At 39.8% G+C, this 17,269-nt stretch overlaps 2 protein-coding genes across 9 annotated transcripts in view; both read right to left on the reverse strand.

Annotated features, from left to right (window-relative positions):
- The window catches only part of LOC134819527 (inactive phospholipase C-like protein 2), a 101,420-nt gene extending 89,203 nt beyond the window's left edge, over positions 1-12,217 (reverse strand). For 2 of the 8 annotated variants that reach the window (XM_063829509.1, XM_063829506.1), the window contains exons 1-6: positions 12,083-12,217; positions 11,669-11,731; positions 11,291-11,384; positions 10,533-10,676; positions 10,058-10,255; positions 8,606-8,662 (exon numbers count right to left, since the gene is read on the reverse strand). In XM_063829509.1, the coding sequence (XP_063685579.1) occupies positions 8,606-8,662; positions 10,058-10,255; positions 10,533-10,676; positions 11,291-11,384; positions 11,669-11,731; positions 12,083-12,118 (592 nt within the window). In that variant the 5' untranslated portion in view covers positions 12,119-12,217. Of the gene's footprint in view, positions 1-8,605; positions 8,663-10,057; positions 10,256-10,532; positions 10,677-11,290; positions 11,385-11,668; positions 11,732-12,076 lie in introns of all 8 variants that reach the window. The other 6 variants (XM_063829507.1, XM_063829505.1, XM_063829513.1 and 3 more) reach the window with 3 other exon arrangements.
- Positions 12,218-12,358: 141 nt separating this feature from the next.
- On the reverse strand, positions 12,359-14,606 carry LOC134819491 (mitochondrial intermediate peptidase-like). Its single transcript, XM_063829447.1, has one exon. It carries the CDS (start codon positions 14,563-14,565, stop codon positions 12,634-12,636), a length of 1,932 nt encoding a protein of 643 aa, XP_063685517.1. The 5' UTR covers positions 14,566-14,606; the 3' UTR covers positions 12,359-12,633.
- Positions 14,607-17,269: the final 2,663 nt, after the last annotated feature.

Here is a 17,269-nt window from a genome sequence, read left to right on the forward strand (position 1 = left end):
TCTTAGCTCATATCATAGCTTTCTTAGCTCATATCATAGCTTTCTCAGCTCATATCATAGCTTTCTTAGCTCATCTCATAGCTTTCTTAGCTCATCTCATAGCTTTCTTAGCTCATCTCATAGCTTTCTTAGCTCATCTCATAGCTTTCTTAGCTCATCTCATAGCTTTCTTAGCTCATCTCATAGCTTTCTAAGCTCATATCATAGCTTTCTTAGCTCATATCATAGCTTTCTTAGCTCATCTCATAGCTTTCTTAGCTCATCTCATAGCTTTCTTAGCTCATATCATAGCTTTCTTAGCTCATATCATAGCTTTCTTAGCTCATCTCATAGCTTTCTTAGCTCATATCATAGCTTTCTTAGCTCATATCATAGCTTTCTTAGCTCATATCATAGCTTTCTTAGCTCATTTCATAGCTTTCTTAGCTCATATCATAGCTTTCTCAGCTCATATCATAGCTTTCTTAGCTCATATCATAGCTTTCTTAGCTCATATCATAGCTTTCTCAGCTCATATCATAGCTTTCTTAGCTCATATCATAGCTTTCTTAGCTCATATCATAGCTTTCTTAGCTCATATCATAGCTTTCTTAGCTCATATCATAGCTTTCTCAGCTCATATCATAGCTTTCTTAGCTCATATCATAGCTTTCTCAGCTCATATCATAGCTTTCTTAGCTCATCTCATAGCTTTCTTAGCTCATATCATAGCTTTCTTAGCTCATATCATAGCTTTCTTAGCTCATATCATAGTTTTTTTAGCTCATATCATAGCTTTCTTAGATCATCTCATAGCTTTCTTAGCTCATATCATAGCTTTCTTAGCTCATATCATAGCTTTCCTAGCTCATATCATAGCTTTCTTAGCTCATCTCATAGCTTTCTTAGCTCATATCATAGCTTTCTTAGCTCATATCATAGCTTTCTTAGCTCATCCCATAGCTTTCTTAGCTCATATCATAGCTTTCTTAGCTCATATCATAGCTTTCCTAGCTCATATCATAGCTTTCTTAGCTCATCTCATAGCTTTCTTAGCTCATATCATAGCTTTCTTAGCTCATCTCATAGCTTTCTTAGCTCATCTCATAGCTTTCTTAGCTCATATCACAGCTTTCTTCGCTCATATCATAGCTTTCTTAGCTCATATCATAGTTTTTTTAGCTCATATCATAGTTTTCTTAGCTCATCTCACAGCTTTCTTAGCTCATATATCATAGCTTTCTTAGCTCATATCATAGCTTTCTTAGCTCATATATCATAGCTTTCTTAGCTCATATCATAGCTTTCTTAGCTCATATCACAGCTATCAATACTCTCTAACTCTGAGTTAAAACACCCAATACTCTCTAACTCTGAGTTATAACACCCAATACTCTCTAACTCTGAGTTGTAACACCCAATACAATAGCTGAATCAAGTAAAATACATACGTATGGTGAGCTCGGAGATAACGTCACAATTTGTATCAGTCCACTATGTTAGTTGACAAGGCCTCTATAGTCTATAACTGCCCTCTATATGCACACTTATACCCCTCATCTATAGGCTATGTTAGTTGACAAGGCCTCTATGACTCCCTCTATAGGCACACTCATACCCCTCATAGAGGCTATGTTAGTTGACAAGGCCTCTATAACTCCCTCTATAGGCACACTTATACCCCTCATAGAGGCTATGTTAGAACTAACCTTGTCAACTTTGACAAGGCCTCTATAACTCCCCTTTATAGGCACACTTATACCCCTCATAGAGGCTATGTTAGTTGACAAGGCCTCTATAACTCCCTCTATAGGCACACTAAAACCCCTCATAGAGGCTATGTTAGTTGACAAGGCCTCTATAACTATTAACTCCCCTTTATCTAAGGCACACTTATACCCCTCATAGAGGCTATGTTAGTTGACAAGGCCTCTATAACTGCCCTCTATAGGCACGCTTATACCCCTCGTAGAGGCTATGTTAGTTGACAAGGCCTCTATAACTCCCTCTATAGGCACACTTATACCCCTCATAGAGGCTATGTTAGTTGACAAGGCCTCTGTAACTCCCCTCTATTGGCACACTTATACCCCTCATAGAGGCTATGATAGTTGACAAGGCCTCTATATTATAGAGGCTATAACTCCCCTTTATAGGCACACTTATACCCCTTTATACCAGTCTGAGTATAGAAAACTGACTGTAAATTGTAATTACTTACTGATTTACTTACTTAAAGGAATGTGAGTTGTGATTATTACAGTATCACACTGGCACACCTCTGTTTCAAGTATAAGCTAGACTTTGTTATGAATTTGTAGAGTTTTGTTGAGAATATTTCAGCAATTTTACAGTTTTACTGTCTACAGCCTGGTGAGTGACAAGTTTTCAATGTCAATGTGAAATTATAGTATTTGGCGTCGCAACTAGTTATTTCTAAACTCTCAATGTCACGAGAAATTGAATTATATAATTCTAAGAATCGTTGATCGATGTTGAGACAAAGTTAACCTTCACGACTATGAGAAAATACTACCAGTACCAGTATAATATGGTTGAGTGTGTTTACCTGACAATCTGATTTACTAGGTTCATGTCGCACAGTGACCACTCTCTAGAGCAGCTAGTATGTGACAGGAGCCTAGTAGTGACCAACAGTGACCACTCTCTAGAGCAGCTAGTATGTGACAGGAGCCTAGTAGTGAGCAACAGTGACCCCTCTCTAGAGCAGCTAGTATGTGAGAGGAGCCTAGTAGTGACCAACAGTGACCACTCTCTAGAGCAGCTAGTATGTGAGAGGAGCCTAGTAGTGACCAACAGTGACCACTCTCTAGAGCAGCTAGTATGTGACAGGAGCCTAGTAGTGACCAACAGTGACCACTCTCTAGAGCAGCTAGTATGTGAGAGGAGCCTAGTAGTGACCAACAGTGACTACTCTCTAGAGCAGCTAGTATGTGACAGGAGCCTAGTAGTGAGCAACAGTGACCACTCTCTAGAGCAGCTAGTATGTGACAGGAGCCTAATAGTGACCAACAGTGACCACTCTCTAGAGCAGCTAGTATGTGAGAGGAGCCTAGTAGTGACCAACAGTGACCACTCTCTAGAGCAGCTAGTATGTGAGAGGAGCCTAGTAGTGACCAACAGTGACCACTCTCTAGAGCAGCTAGTATGTGACAGGAGCCTAGTAGTGACCAACAGTAACCACTCTCTAGAGCAGCTAGTATGTGACAGGAGCCTAGTAGTGACCAACAGTGACCACTCTCTAGAGCAGCTATTATGTGACAGGAGCCTAGTAGTGACCAACAGTGACCACTCTCTAGAGCAGCTAGTATGTGACAGGAGCCTAGTAGTGACCAACAGTGACTACTCTCTAGAGCAGCTAGTATGTGAGAGGAGCCTAGTAGTGACCAACAGTGACCACTCTCTAGAGCAGCTAGTATGTGACAGGAGCCTAGTAGTGACCAACAGTGACCACTCTCTAGAGCAGCTAGTATGTGACAGGAGCCTAGTAGTGAGCAACAGTGACCACTCTCTAGAGCATGAGCAGCTAGTATGTGACAGGAGCCTAGTAGTGAGCAACAGTGACCACTCTCTAGAGCAGCTAGTATGTGACAGGAGCCTAGTAGTGAGCAACAGTGACCACTCTCTAGAGCAGCTATTATGTGACAGGAGCCTAGTAGTGACCAACAGTGACCACTCTCTAGAGCAGCTAGTATGTGACAGGAGCCTAGTAGTGACCAACAGTGACTACTCTCTAGAGCAGCTAGTATGTGAGAGGAGCCTAGTAGTGACCAACAGTGACCACTCTCTAGAGCAGCTAGTATGTGACAGGAGCCTAGTAGTGAGCAACAGTGACCACTCTCTAGAGCAGCTAGTATGTGAGAGGAGCCTAGTAGTGACCAACAGTGACTACTCTCTAGAGCAGCTAGTATGTGACAGGAGCCTAGTAGTGACCAACAGTGACCACTCTCTAGAGCAGCTAGTATGTGAGAGGAGCCTAGTAGTGACCAACAGTGACCACTCTCTAGAGCAGCTAGTATGTGACAGGAGCCTAGTAGTGACCAACAGTGACCACTCTCTAGAGCAGCTAGTATGTGACAGGAGCCTAGTAGTGACCAACAGTGACCACTCTCTAGAGCAGCTAGTATGTGACAGGAGCCTAGTAGTGAGCAACAGTGACCACTCTCTAGAGCAGCTAGTATGTGACAGGAGCCTAGTAGTGACCAACAGTGACCACTCTCTAGAGCAGCTAGTATGTGACAGGAGCCTAGTAGTGAGCAACAGTGACCACTCTCTAGAGCAGCTAGTATGTGAGAGGAGCCTAGTAGTGACCAACAGTGACCACTCTCTAGAGCAGCTAGTATGTGAGAGGAGCCTGGTAGTGACCAACAGTGACCACTCTCTAGAGCAGCTAGTATGTGAGAGGAGCCTAGTAGTGACCAACAGTGACCACTCTCTAGAGCAGCTAGTATGTGACAGGAGCCTAGTAGTGACCAACAGTGACCACTCTCTACAGCAGCTAGTATGTGACAGGAGCCTAGTAGTGACCAACAGTGACCCCTCTCTAGAGCAGCTAGTGTGTGACAGGAGCCTAGTAGTGAGCAACAGTGACCACTCTCTAGAGCAGCTAGTATGTGACAGGAGCCTAGTAGTGAGCAACAGTGACCACTCTCTAGAGCAGCTAGTATGTGACAGGAGCCTAGTAGTGAGCAACAGTGACTACTCTCTAGAGCAGCTAGTATGTGACAGGAGCCTAGTAGTGACCAACAGTGACCACTCTCTAGAGCAGCTAGTATGTGACAGGAGCCTAGTAGTGACCAACAGTGACCACTCTCTAGAGCAGCTAGTATGTGACAGGAGCCTAGTAGTGACCAACAGTGACCACTCTCTAGAGCAGCTAGTATGTGACAGGAGCCTAGTAGTGACCAACAGTGACCACTCTCTAGAGCAGCTAGTATGTGACAGGAGCCTAGTAGTGACCAACAGTGACCACTCTCTAGAGCAGCTAGTATGTGAGAGGAGCCTAGTAGTGACCAACAGTGACCACTCGCTAGAGCAGCTAGTATGTGAGAGGAGCCTAGTAGTGACCAACAGTGACCACTCTCTAGAGCAGCTAGTATGTGAGAGGAGCCTAGTAGTGACCAACAGTGACCACTCTCTAGAGCAGCTAGTATGTGACAGGAGCCTAGTAGTGACCAACAGTGACTACTCTCTAGAGCAGCTAGTATGTGACAGGAGCCTAGTAGTGACCAACAGTGACCACTCTCTAGAGCAGCTAGTATGTGACAGGAGCCTAGTAGTGACCAACAGTGACCACTCTCTAGAGCAGCTAGTATGTGACAGGAGCCTAGTAGTGACCAACAGTGACCACTCTCTAGAGCAGCTAATATGTGACAGGAGCCTAGTAGTGACCAACAGTGACTACAAATTGACAGCTACTAGTATCCCTGTCAACATGACGCTTACATGATAGCAGATGAAAGAGAGACATGGCAATGTGTATAATCTAATATTATACTTGAACTAATATAAGGCCAGGGTGTATAAGGACTAATGTAATAAAGGGACCGTGCTCCTTACTCATTAATCATACTACAGTTCTTACATAGGAGTATATATCGGGATATGATACCTCATGGTTTAGAAGCAGATCAGGGCGTGGTTATAACTGCTGAACTAATATTATGGTTAAATCAAGTACTAACTACTTTTTCCCTGGTGTCTCATGAGTTATTGCCTCCTCAGTTACTGAAGTCAGTTTCCTGGCGTTTAATATTTAATGTAATCCTGCAGAGCGGTACTGCTTTACAGTAAGTAAGAGCGGTAGTATTAATAGATGAATACAGGGTGGGCCAAAAGTAACTACCCACGTGAGAAGAATTATGAGTTATTAAATAGTTGCGTGCGTGGTGTATCACTGGTGTAGTCAGTAGTCACCTTATATTAGGATCAGGATGATGTATGGTTTAGGGTACATGTTACATGACGTGTTATATTATGTGTAGTTGTACATGTTATATCAGAGTATATAACATTATACCTCTTCTATACGCGGGTCTAATAATAATTACATAATAATTACATGTAATCACACATCTGAGAGTGTATCACGGGGCCCTTTGACTAGCAACTAGCAACTAGCAGCTAGTTGCTAGCTCACAATCCATCATAAAGCCACCACCATTTTGATCATGTGTCAAGCAAAACAATGCTCTATTCACTTCAAATGTTTGAAGTCAAAAAATGGTGGAAATCTCTTCAACTTACTTTGTTTAATAAGTATCAGTATTTAGTTTATTTAGTTAAGTTGGTATACCGTGAGATATTATGTCTCATCTTGACGGTATGATTGTAGAAGAAGAAACCCGGAAATATTTAACATATTATGTTTATAAAACATAATATGTTAAATAGTGTGCTGGTGTTGCGCTAACTGATATTCTGATGGACATGACAAGCAAGCAATCACCTGCTCTCTTATCAATATGGTTTATAAATAGCAACAACAAATAGCTTTTGTAATGTGTCTCATGTTCGCAACATTAGAAAAGTGGTCCATTTGTCTGGGTCTTCTGACCCGTTTCAAGAAAGTGGTGCTCAAGAAATGATTTGAATTAAATGATAAAAAGAATTGGAACTCATTTAAAGACTCGTGATGAGCTAAATGAAATGTTTTTCTACTGTAAACACGTGAACACCTTGAAGCCATTCATATAATGATAAAGAAGGGATCTAGGTAAGATGTTTCATGCAATTCACCGAACCAAGGGACCAGGTTAAACTTGCGCGCAGCTTCACACCAAACCACATTAACTCTCCAGGACACAGTGCTCTCCCCACTGGGTAACCAGGGTAACACAGTGCTCTCCCCACTGGGTAACCAGGGTAACACAGTGCTCTCCTCACTGGGTAACCAGGGTAACACAGTGCTCTCCCCACTGGGTAACCAGGGTAACACAGTGCTCTCCCCACTGGGTAACCAGGGTAACACAGTGCTCTCCCCACTGGGTAACCAGGGTAACACAGTGCTCTCCCCACTGGGTAACCAGGGTAACACAGTGCTCTCCTCACTGGGTAACCAGGGTAACACAGTGCTCTCCTCACTGGGTAACCAGGGTAACACAGTGCTCTCCCCACTGGGTAACCAGGGTAACACAGTGCTCTCCTCACTGGGTAACCAGGGTAACACAGTGCTCTTCTCACTGGGTAACCAGGGTAACAGTGCTCTCCTCACTGGGTAACCAGGGTAACACAGTGCTCTCCCCACTGGGTAACCAGGGTAACACAGTGCTCTTCTCACTGGGTAACCAGGGTAACACAGTGCTCTTCTCACTGGGTAACCAGGGTAACACAGTGCTCTCCCCACTGGGTAACCAGGGTAACACAGTGCTCTTCTCACTGGGTAACCAGGGTAACACAGTGCTCTTCTCACTGGGTAACCAGGGTAACACAGTGCTCTTCTCACTGGGTAACCAGGGTAACACAGTGCTCTTCTCACTGGGTGACTTACCACTCACGTGTTATGCCGTATGCGGCACCTAAGCGTTTCAGAGGACAGGAAGATTTACTGTACCCTGATAACCTTAGTTACCCTGGTTACCTTAGTTACCCTAGTTACCTTAGTTACCCTAGTTACCCTAGTTACCCTGATTCCCGGGGAGGTGGAACACTGCATTGTATTGATCAAGCCACAGTTCAGTGAATTGACCTATAATAAGATTTTCCACGTGCTTAAAATAGAATATTAGTAGAACAATCAAATATCGTTTATAACATGTCTATAGAGCACAAAGTCTTGATTATGTACAAAGTCTTGATTATGGCGTTTATTTCTAATTACCAGTGATATCGACCACGCCCCAGACATTAAGTAAAGAATAGTAGTGTAACCAATTACTGAACAAAGCAACTCCTAAATAACCATCTCGTCCTTAAACTCATGCTCTATAATCGATATAGACATAGTAGTTTCTAGTAGTACTTTCTAGTGATTCAGCCACCATTTGCCTTACCTGCTTACATTTTCGGTGAATTACCATAATATAATATTGTACTTATATGGGTCAAGTTATACTCTATAATACCCAATCTCTCTGCAATACAAGTAATTTTAGCAAAGGTACTCTAACACACTCTCTAGTTCTCACACACACTACACGTTCTCTGAATTAACATACCTCTTACAATAGGTTAGGGGGTTATTGTGGCGAATCTATAAATGTACCAGTATAATATATGTCAATACTGCTCCCTTCTCTCTGACATAAAACAGGTGATCACCTCAATTAATATTTAAAAGTGAGCATACATTGATTGATTAATAGAAGAAGAGCAAGAAAAGACAGCACAGATTTGATTTCAATAATCAGAGCAAAGACTTCAACAATCATAACAAGAAGGCTTCTCGCAACACGTGCTAAAGAACACGTGCTATGTATAACACGTGCTATAAATAACACGTGCTATATAACCTCCAGAGTAAACAACTCCCACTGGTTGTGTAGATTATCAGCCTATCAAGATTATAGGTATAGTACAGTGATCACGTTCACACAACACATTGCTACCCCACGTGCAGTAAGCACGTGCGCAGAGGCGCGCATTTAAGCGTGCTCAATTTACTGACCCGCGACATTTGCATCATGATTTTCCTCCTCATCGACGTTTGAGAGATTTCTCTGACCTGGCGATCACACTTATTAGTTGATAACAAAATGTTCAAATCTCAAGTAATAAGGAAAGTTACTCGCAAACCCGTTCATAGTGGGGTGACTTGTAACTGGCAGGTCTGGCAGAGTGCCAGGTCTAACTGGCACCTTCCCTGTAATCCTCTTATGTAATTCATATAACTGTCAATGCCTTCAAGGTTGAGAAATCGAGGGATAATATTATTATCGTATTATAAAGCATGACTGATAAAATTGAATTTGTCTTTAAACTCGTTTAAAAATCATAGTAATATTATGTATTATTTACTCGTATGTATTACAGTAGAGCCGCTGTGACGCCCCCCCCCCCCCCCCCCCCCCCCCCCGCTGTGACATGACCCTACCTCCAATAGTGTGAATTGTTGGGGCGTTACTGGGCGAGGTATAAATATTTATATTTTCTTTCATTTCACTGGTTGCAAAGGTCAACTCACCCACGATAATATATTAAATGTGTGATGAGGCACGTGATAAGACATTAGAACAGAGCACCAATAACATGTAACTTGACACGGACATTAGGACTATATCCCGGACCTTGAGTTTGAGAAGATCTACTTTATATAGATTAACACGTTAATACAGTTAGCGACCATGAGGTTGTTTTCAAGATAGTACCTGCTATACTGTTCGTTATATTAACACACCCTGCTGCACGCTGCACGGAGGCAATAACCTAACGAGTCTACAGAACACACCCAGTTACAAGGGTTATAATATAATATTTAAACCCTTGTAGATATATATTATTCATCATGTTTTAATATTACTCATAATATTGCTCATAAGTCATAATATTACTCATAATATTACTCATAATATTACTCATAATATTACTCATAATATTACTCATAATATTACTCATAATATTACTCATAATATTACTCATAATATTACTCATAATATTACTCATAATATTACTCATAATATTGCTCATAAGTCATAATATTACTCATAATATTACTCATAATATTACTCATAATATTACTCATAATATTACTCATAATATTACTCATAATATTACTCATAATATTACTCATAATATTACTCATAATATTACTCATGATATTGCTCATAATATTACTCATAATATTACTCATAATATTACTCATAATATTACTCCAAGAGCACCTTCCTCGCAAAGTCCCTGTAATGGGTACCAAATGTACATTAATAAAATCTCATTAGAATATTTATTACAGTACACCCAGTTGAATATCACCCACTTAATTTGATTACTGGATTTGTTTGAGAAGCTGGATTACCTACTTACCTAGCTCTAGTCCTTCTGAATTATCAAGGGAATATAGCCTAGCGTCCACGTGTTGGGCACGAGTTAACACGTGTTAAGAATGCTGATTGTGTCTCACCTAATCCACCAGTAACCAAACACCGCAGCCCCTTCACCCATATGTACGCCTCGTTTGGGACCAGGGCCACCAGATCCACACTGCTGTTATCCCGCAACATGATGGAGAAGCACCTGGAGCTGGGGTACTCGCTGATTGCTGTCCGGAAACTCTCCGTCTTCTGGCCCATCTGCACTGACACTATGTCTTCTACTAGAACTGAAGTTAGTAGCAGTCATTATGCAATATATCAACACTAATGCATTAGTGTTGGTCGTCAGCTAGCTTTTTGTGATTTATGACTACACGGAGTGGACTGAACCTTTACGGACTTCTTTTTGATAGCATATCCTTAAAGCAATTCAATCATAGCTTTATTGTTCAATACATTTCTTCAGAATTGCCTCTGTAAGGTAAGATTGTTGCCCATACAAGGCATGATCGCCCCAATAAATCACTAATTAATAGCAATATAACCCCAGTTTTCTTTACTAACTTTTGGATGTTTTCTTTCTAGAAGGGAGCCAGTGAATAGACAGAGTTTCCTGATCAAAGTAGAATTGTCTCTGAAACTCCCGCGCTCCAGGTTTAATCTTGATGAAGTCTGATCCTGACGCCATAAGACTCAAACAGTCCCTAGCTGCGAGAGAGAGAAAGGAGAGTGAGAGAGAGTGATATTTAATACAATAGATTATTAGCATATTATATAAACTGTAATTAGTTTATTACAATGAAATAACATTATTTATAAAGGAGTTATAATATAACACTCAGTCATCATAATAGTACTGAGTATGTATAATATGGTTATATTGATAGTTAACAAGTTAACAGAGAAGGGGACAGCAGTTTTTCTAATGACTTAATAAACAGGTGTTAAAGTATCAGTTCCTCTTGTTAGCAGCTGTCAGCATCTCATTTTAATTTAGTGATCTGCTAGCCGTGACATCTACAATCAGTGCAGGTCTTTCAGTTCAAAAGCTTGTTAATGACTGACTTTAGTTCTTGATAATGAACTAATGAACGAGTAGCGACTCAATACAATAAACTTGGCGATACGAAAAATCATTATGAGTTTAAAGTTTACCATATTCTATCAAAGTGTGGCACATACCAGTACCACCAGTAAAGAAAAGGAAAACTAGAGATATAAACTGTAAAGAAAAGGAAAACTAGAGATATAAACTGTGGTGTAACTATGGTAACTAGTAGTGTAACTATGGTAACTAGTAGTGTTACTATGGTAGCACATACCCCCAGTGATTATCATACTGTCGTCTGGATCTGCACTGAAACTAACGGACTTCTGCTTTATGAGTCTCTCCTTAGTGGCCCTGTCTAGCGAGGTCTGCAAAATACAGTGTGTTAGTTCCACAAGTCAGCTTGTTTGTTTGTTTGTAATCTTGTTTACAATCTTAAATAAAAGAACAATAAACTATACTACAGAACATCTTCACTCTTCATTGTTTTCTCAATACATTGTGTAGTAGTTGCACAATACACACTGATTGTACTATTGACCACATACAAATTAAGCTTTGTGAGACTAAAAGTATCCCAGTTTAGCCTAGTTTTAGCAGAGTTTATTGTTTTTCAAGCTAATAGCTTTGTGTTAATGACTCGCTAGCTAACCTGTGAAACATAAGCTGGCTTGCTGTCCGAAGACTCGCCATCCTGTCCATTTGCATTGGTTGCCTGTTGATAAATAAATATATTAATAAAATCAGGATTGATGAATCACTAAAAGAGTCTAGTGGATATGAATTTATTGCCCAGATGTAATGAAAGATCTAAGGAAGCTTCTGAAATGTTCTAAAATCTGAAGGATAAATATATTTATAGATATAATTAGAATATTTAGCTGTTAGAATATATGTATTTATTTATATCTAAATTAAAAAATCTTGGAAATTGAGTAGATGATGATCATACAAGATGATGATATAAGAGTATTAAAATTTACTTAGCAGTAAATCAATGAAAAGTAATTAAAGTAATTAAATTTACTGAAAATTAAGCAAAGTAATTAATTAAAGTAACCTGTACCTGGTCCTCAGTCGGACTATCTGACTGATCTGCCATTCACATCACAGGTCTATGACTTGAGGTTTCGAAGTGCTCTTTCACATCTTGATTCCACCATGCAGGCTACATGGTCAGCTAGCTGTAATGTTTACTTTAATATTAATGAGTTGGTTACAACAATAGAAGCAACAGAAGACAAATTATTAATTAATTGAGTTTACTTTGTCTTTTAATTTGTTTAACTCTACTTTATGATGTTTGATATGATAAAACTTGATTGATAAATTATTAGCAAAGTTAATTGTAAGTCTTATTAATATAAGTATATTATATAATAGTATATTAACGCTTAGGTTCAAAGAGTTTCCATTTATAAATTCGGTATAAATATAAAATGGGCCTGAACCAATCGGATGGATGGTAAAATAAAAACTTATTAATTTATACATCAAATACTTAAATACCAATCAATGATGATTGATTTTTAACGAATTTGATTTCTATCGAATTTGATTTCTATCGAATTTGATTTCTATCGAATTTGATTTCTCACGAATTTAATCAAATCAAGCTCAAGCACCGGCAGATTCAATCAATGTATTGAATGAGGATAAGGGCTTAACCAATGAGGCGACCATTTTGTCAATTGACAATGACTCCCCCAACAAACTTTCTATCTGATAAGAACAATCTTTTGAGCCACCCTGCTCAAACAAGGCTTTAATCTCGGGGGAATATTGAACTGTGTTTTTCAAATCATGTCTCTCAATGATAATATTAACAATAGCCTGAGCCCATAAGTAAGAGTAATATCTTCCACCATAGAAATATAAATGAGCAAATCGCTGATGCCACGCAGTGGAAGAAGGAATTTCAAACTGATTCAAATACTTCTTTTGAGCAATTGATGCTATCTTGCATGTGTCTTTGACATCAGAACTGTGCAACAGTTGGTCCAACATTGCATAGTACAACTGTACCTGTGTTTCAGTTGCATTGTAACAGTCAGATATTGAAATACTTGGTAAACTTTTGTCTTTGAGTTCATCCCTGTTAAACAGTTCCGTCATGATGCTACTTTGATTAATCATGGAATCTAGTAAAATACTAGGGATTTCTGCAAAGTCTGTTGGGCATCTTGTGCCGCTGACATGCTGATACCGAGTTCTGCCCAACACAGCATGTAGAGCATGACCGTACTCATGGAACAACAGATTAACATTGCTGGTTTGAATGCAGCCATCTTTATTAAAATTACAAACAAGAACCACAATCGGTATCTGAGTCAATGTGCCACACTGAATTGTGTGCAAACAGATTTGCTTGTCTTTTCCAGGCCTTCTGTAGAAGTCACAATATATGGTGCCCAATGTTTGACCACATTGAGTACGGACAGAATATTTGAGAACATCTGCATGCCATACTTCATCAGTTTTGATTGGTTCACAAACAAGTTCCACATCAAACATATCCAGTGACAATTTATTTATTGCTTCCATAACCACCGTCAAATTGAGATTACTCTGAAAGATTGCATATTTCTGCATAAATTTGCAGCGACTTTCAACTGCATAGTAACTGATGTCCCATATTCCGACAGGATCTCTAGTTCGCTTTGATTTTCTGAATAAGTCAATTTCAAAGTCAACAGAATCTTTAAGCTGGTGGTTCAGCTCATTAAGAAAATCTTGGACAACAACTGGAGATTTGGCCGTTGAACCCTTGATTTCCCTTTCACAATGGTTTTCAAAACCTGATAGGGAAGAGAGTCTCTGACGCTGATTTAGTAATGCGCACAATTTTCCTTCCCTTGATTTATCAAACCGATGATAAAGTTTCCAGCTGGCTTCTCGTACATCATCATAGCGACTATTAAGGTCAGCCTCAGATAAAGTTATTAAAGGAGAACTGCCACGAATCAGATTTAATAATGGTGTTGGACACTTTGTGATGGAAACACTTGTAGGCTGATGTGCAGCTTCAACGAAATTGCTTCCAGCTTTAAAAATTTCATTATTGGTTTCTACAAAGATGTTCCTCTTTTCACCATTCAAATGTGTCCCCGATTTCTCAAACTCATCAATAAACATGTTAGTTGCATGTTTAGTGTCCTGATCTAACAATTGCCACATAGAACTTTCTTTCAATGCCTTGATCTTCAGATAAAGTGTTTTATCAGTATTCAAAGTTTCTACATAAGATATAGATTGCATATAAACCTCCTCAGCAGCATTGGCAACATCATTACACGAATGAAATGATGTGATGAAGTTGCATGCATCAGCAACTATACAAATTTCATTAGAAATTTTGTCAAGTTTTGCAATTAAACTTTCATCGATACCAGAAGTTTCAATTTCCTTCCTTATTCCCTCACAAGATATATGGGCACTATCCCATTGTGCTTGAAGGAAATTACTTCTGCCAAAAAGGCCAAACCTTTTTATTACATGCTGTCTGAAACAAGGATTCTGGGAGATAACTTTCATCGATCTGTGAAACATGACTTGCGTCTTTGGTACAGCTTCAGATCAAAAATGTAACATTTTCTGGCGAAAGAGACAATTAAAAGAGTACACAATATCATTGACTCCCGATAAAAATGTAAAAACTGGTAAATAATGAGTCTTAAAATAACTTAAAGCAATGACTGGTAGAGTAACCACGCACACAACAAAATATTTGTTGCAGTCCCAACAGATTATGCTGTAGGAGTCAGGAAATAGATAATTGTATAGTTATTGCTTCAGTAGATGCAACAACCTTTTATATGATTGTGGGCTAAGTAAAAGACTGTTACATTTTATCATTATTAAATCTAAGTTAGCTAATAATTAAACTAATTATTAACCGTTCCCTCAATTGAGCAATAACATACTCCTTGCTCCAATAGGGAGGGCTAAATAAAAGGGGGTTCGTAGTCCTTAGTACAGCAAACCTGTGTCTCATTAGTTAATACTTTAAGATTTGTATAATTTATAAATTATAAAATTTACCAAGTTTAAAACGCACACATGTACAGCAAAACATGAACATTTTGCATTTGACTAATCGTCTTGAACCTCGCTTTTGGAGGACTTCGACGCTTCGACGCGCCGCGCAAACTAGCATTCTTGCTTCGATCGTTGCTCTGCTTCACAGAGCAACGATCTCAATGGATTGACATTGTCAATCAAACCTCGCTTATATTTCGAAGCAGATACTGAATATTTTTGTATCATATTTTTGTATTATATTTTTTGTGTCCGATGCAGCGATTTATTAGATTGCCAAACTGTACTTGTAAGGGTAAATTCACATATTACGTAGAGGGGTTCCAAATGATTACGCTAGTTATAGTGTAATTTTTACACAATAGTTATGAGTTAAAATGATAACAGAGGAGGGAGGGGGTCAAAAATTGGCCCAAAAGTGATTACGTAATATGTGAACAACTTTTAGTGTGTAGCAATAAAATAAACCGCTCCTACTAAATCGCTTGCCCAAATTTTAAGAAAATTCTTGTGAAATGGCCCTTTAGGCATGAAAGTGATCTGGATCGGTGTATTTTTGGACGCTGATTCCGAATCACCCCCCATGACGTAGGGTTAAAATGCTTCCCTGGAGAGTTATAGGCAATAAACCGTTTTGGTCACGTGACAGGCTAGTAAAACGTGAATTCGATTATTTAGGGCTCGGGTTAGGGTTAGGGTTACCTGAGGACCCCAGGCTATTATGTTCATTAAATTAAGATTTGGCGGAATGACAGGCTGAGCGCGGCCCAGTAAGGTTAGGGTTGTGATAAAGATTATGGATAGCTTCGGGGTTATGGTTAGGGTTAGGGTTGGGATTAGGGTTTATGTAAAACCGTTTTGTACGGCTGCAAAACCAAAAAAACCAAAGTCACGTGAACCAAAGGAGCGCGATTGACGATGGTCGATTCTTGCTTCGATGCGAAGCAAGAATGCTAGTTTGCGCGGCGCTTCAAAGCGGCGAAGTCCTCCAACTTATATTTATTATGATATCCCTTCCCTGAGCTGAGATCGCTAGCGTGTAACTAGAAGCAGTATATGCAAATTAACATAGGTGATAGGTGATGGGCAATATGAAATTACAAATCTTACTTTATCCCATCACCCATCACCCATGGACTTATCAATTAAGGGCTGGTGGTTACTCTATCCAATGCCCTTGCGCTTGCAGTAGCGCCTTTTCTTGATTTGTGAAACAAGCGCGCCCGCAGCGGCGCGAAAGCACATGGTTAGGTGAAGGCTAGTAGTGGTGGTGTCATCGTTTGTCTTAATTGACGATGTCAATTCATCGCAGCTCGGCGCGGCACAGTAGCTCATCTCGCCGATCTGTCGCGGTGAGAAGCCTCATTGAGTGCGCGGCGCTGCACAGTAACGCATCGCGCTACAACGTTTGTCGTACTCAAAACGTTTCGCGGTTGCGAATGCCGGCCATCGAAAAATCTTTTTACTTTGTTTTTAACCATTATATTATAAAGTATGACTAATCGGATATATAGGGCCTGTCGTGATATCATGGATCGCTTAGGTTCCACCAGGATCTGGTAGTCCTCATAATTCTGCGGCCTCTATGTGTCGTCATCTCGCACAACTCCGAAAAACCGTTGTGAGTTTGGCATGTGAAAATTTGCAGCCTTCCAGACATCGATTGGGTTAACGAGTTGTCGTACGTCACCTCAAGATCGGGTGACAGGGGGCTGAACAGGCCAGAACCCAATTGATTGGGTCTGAGGTCACGTGATTATGAGCCTGAGGTCACGTGACTATGACGTCACCAGAGCTCGTTCTCCGTTTCCCGCTCTTTGGACCAGGTGAGCTTGCATGCTTGTGAAAGTGGGTGTAAGTACAGCTGTACTGTAGTTACATCCAATTACCCCTAATAGAACGAAGATTTATTTTCTGACAGAAAGCTAGAAATTTACCAAAATATCGACTTTGTTCAAAATTTATTTTGATGACCACTCCTGACCTAAAATTGCACGAGAAATCGATTAAACTTGGTTTCAGAACTCAACAATGCTTCCTTATGCCTTAAAATCCATTTTTATCGATACAATAAACATTTTGATCCTGTGGATTAATTAGTAACAGGTAACAAATGCACAGAAAAAACCACCGCACTTACACTGCATTCTTAACGGGTCGATTTCGAGTGACCAATAATCGTCGTGATGATATTTATACGTCATGCGTTCCTGAT

Source organism: Bolinopsis microptera, chromosome 8 (genome assembly GCF_026151205.1).
Source record: "Bolinopsis microptera isolate Bmic1 chromosome 8, MBARI_Bmic_1.0, whole genome shotgun sequence".
NCBI lineage: Eukaryota > Metazoa > Ctenophora > Tentaculata > Lobata > Bolinopsidae > Bolinopsis > Bolinopsis microptera.

Coding starts and splice junctions, on each gene's coding strand:
- LOC134819491 (XM_063829447.1), bottom strand. CDS start 14,565: ATGTTTCACAGATCGATGAAAGTTATCTCCCAGAATCCTTGTTTCAGA.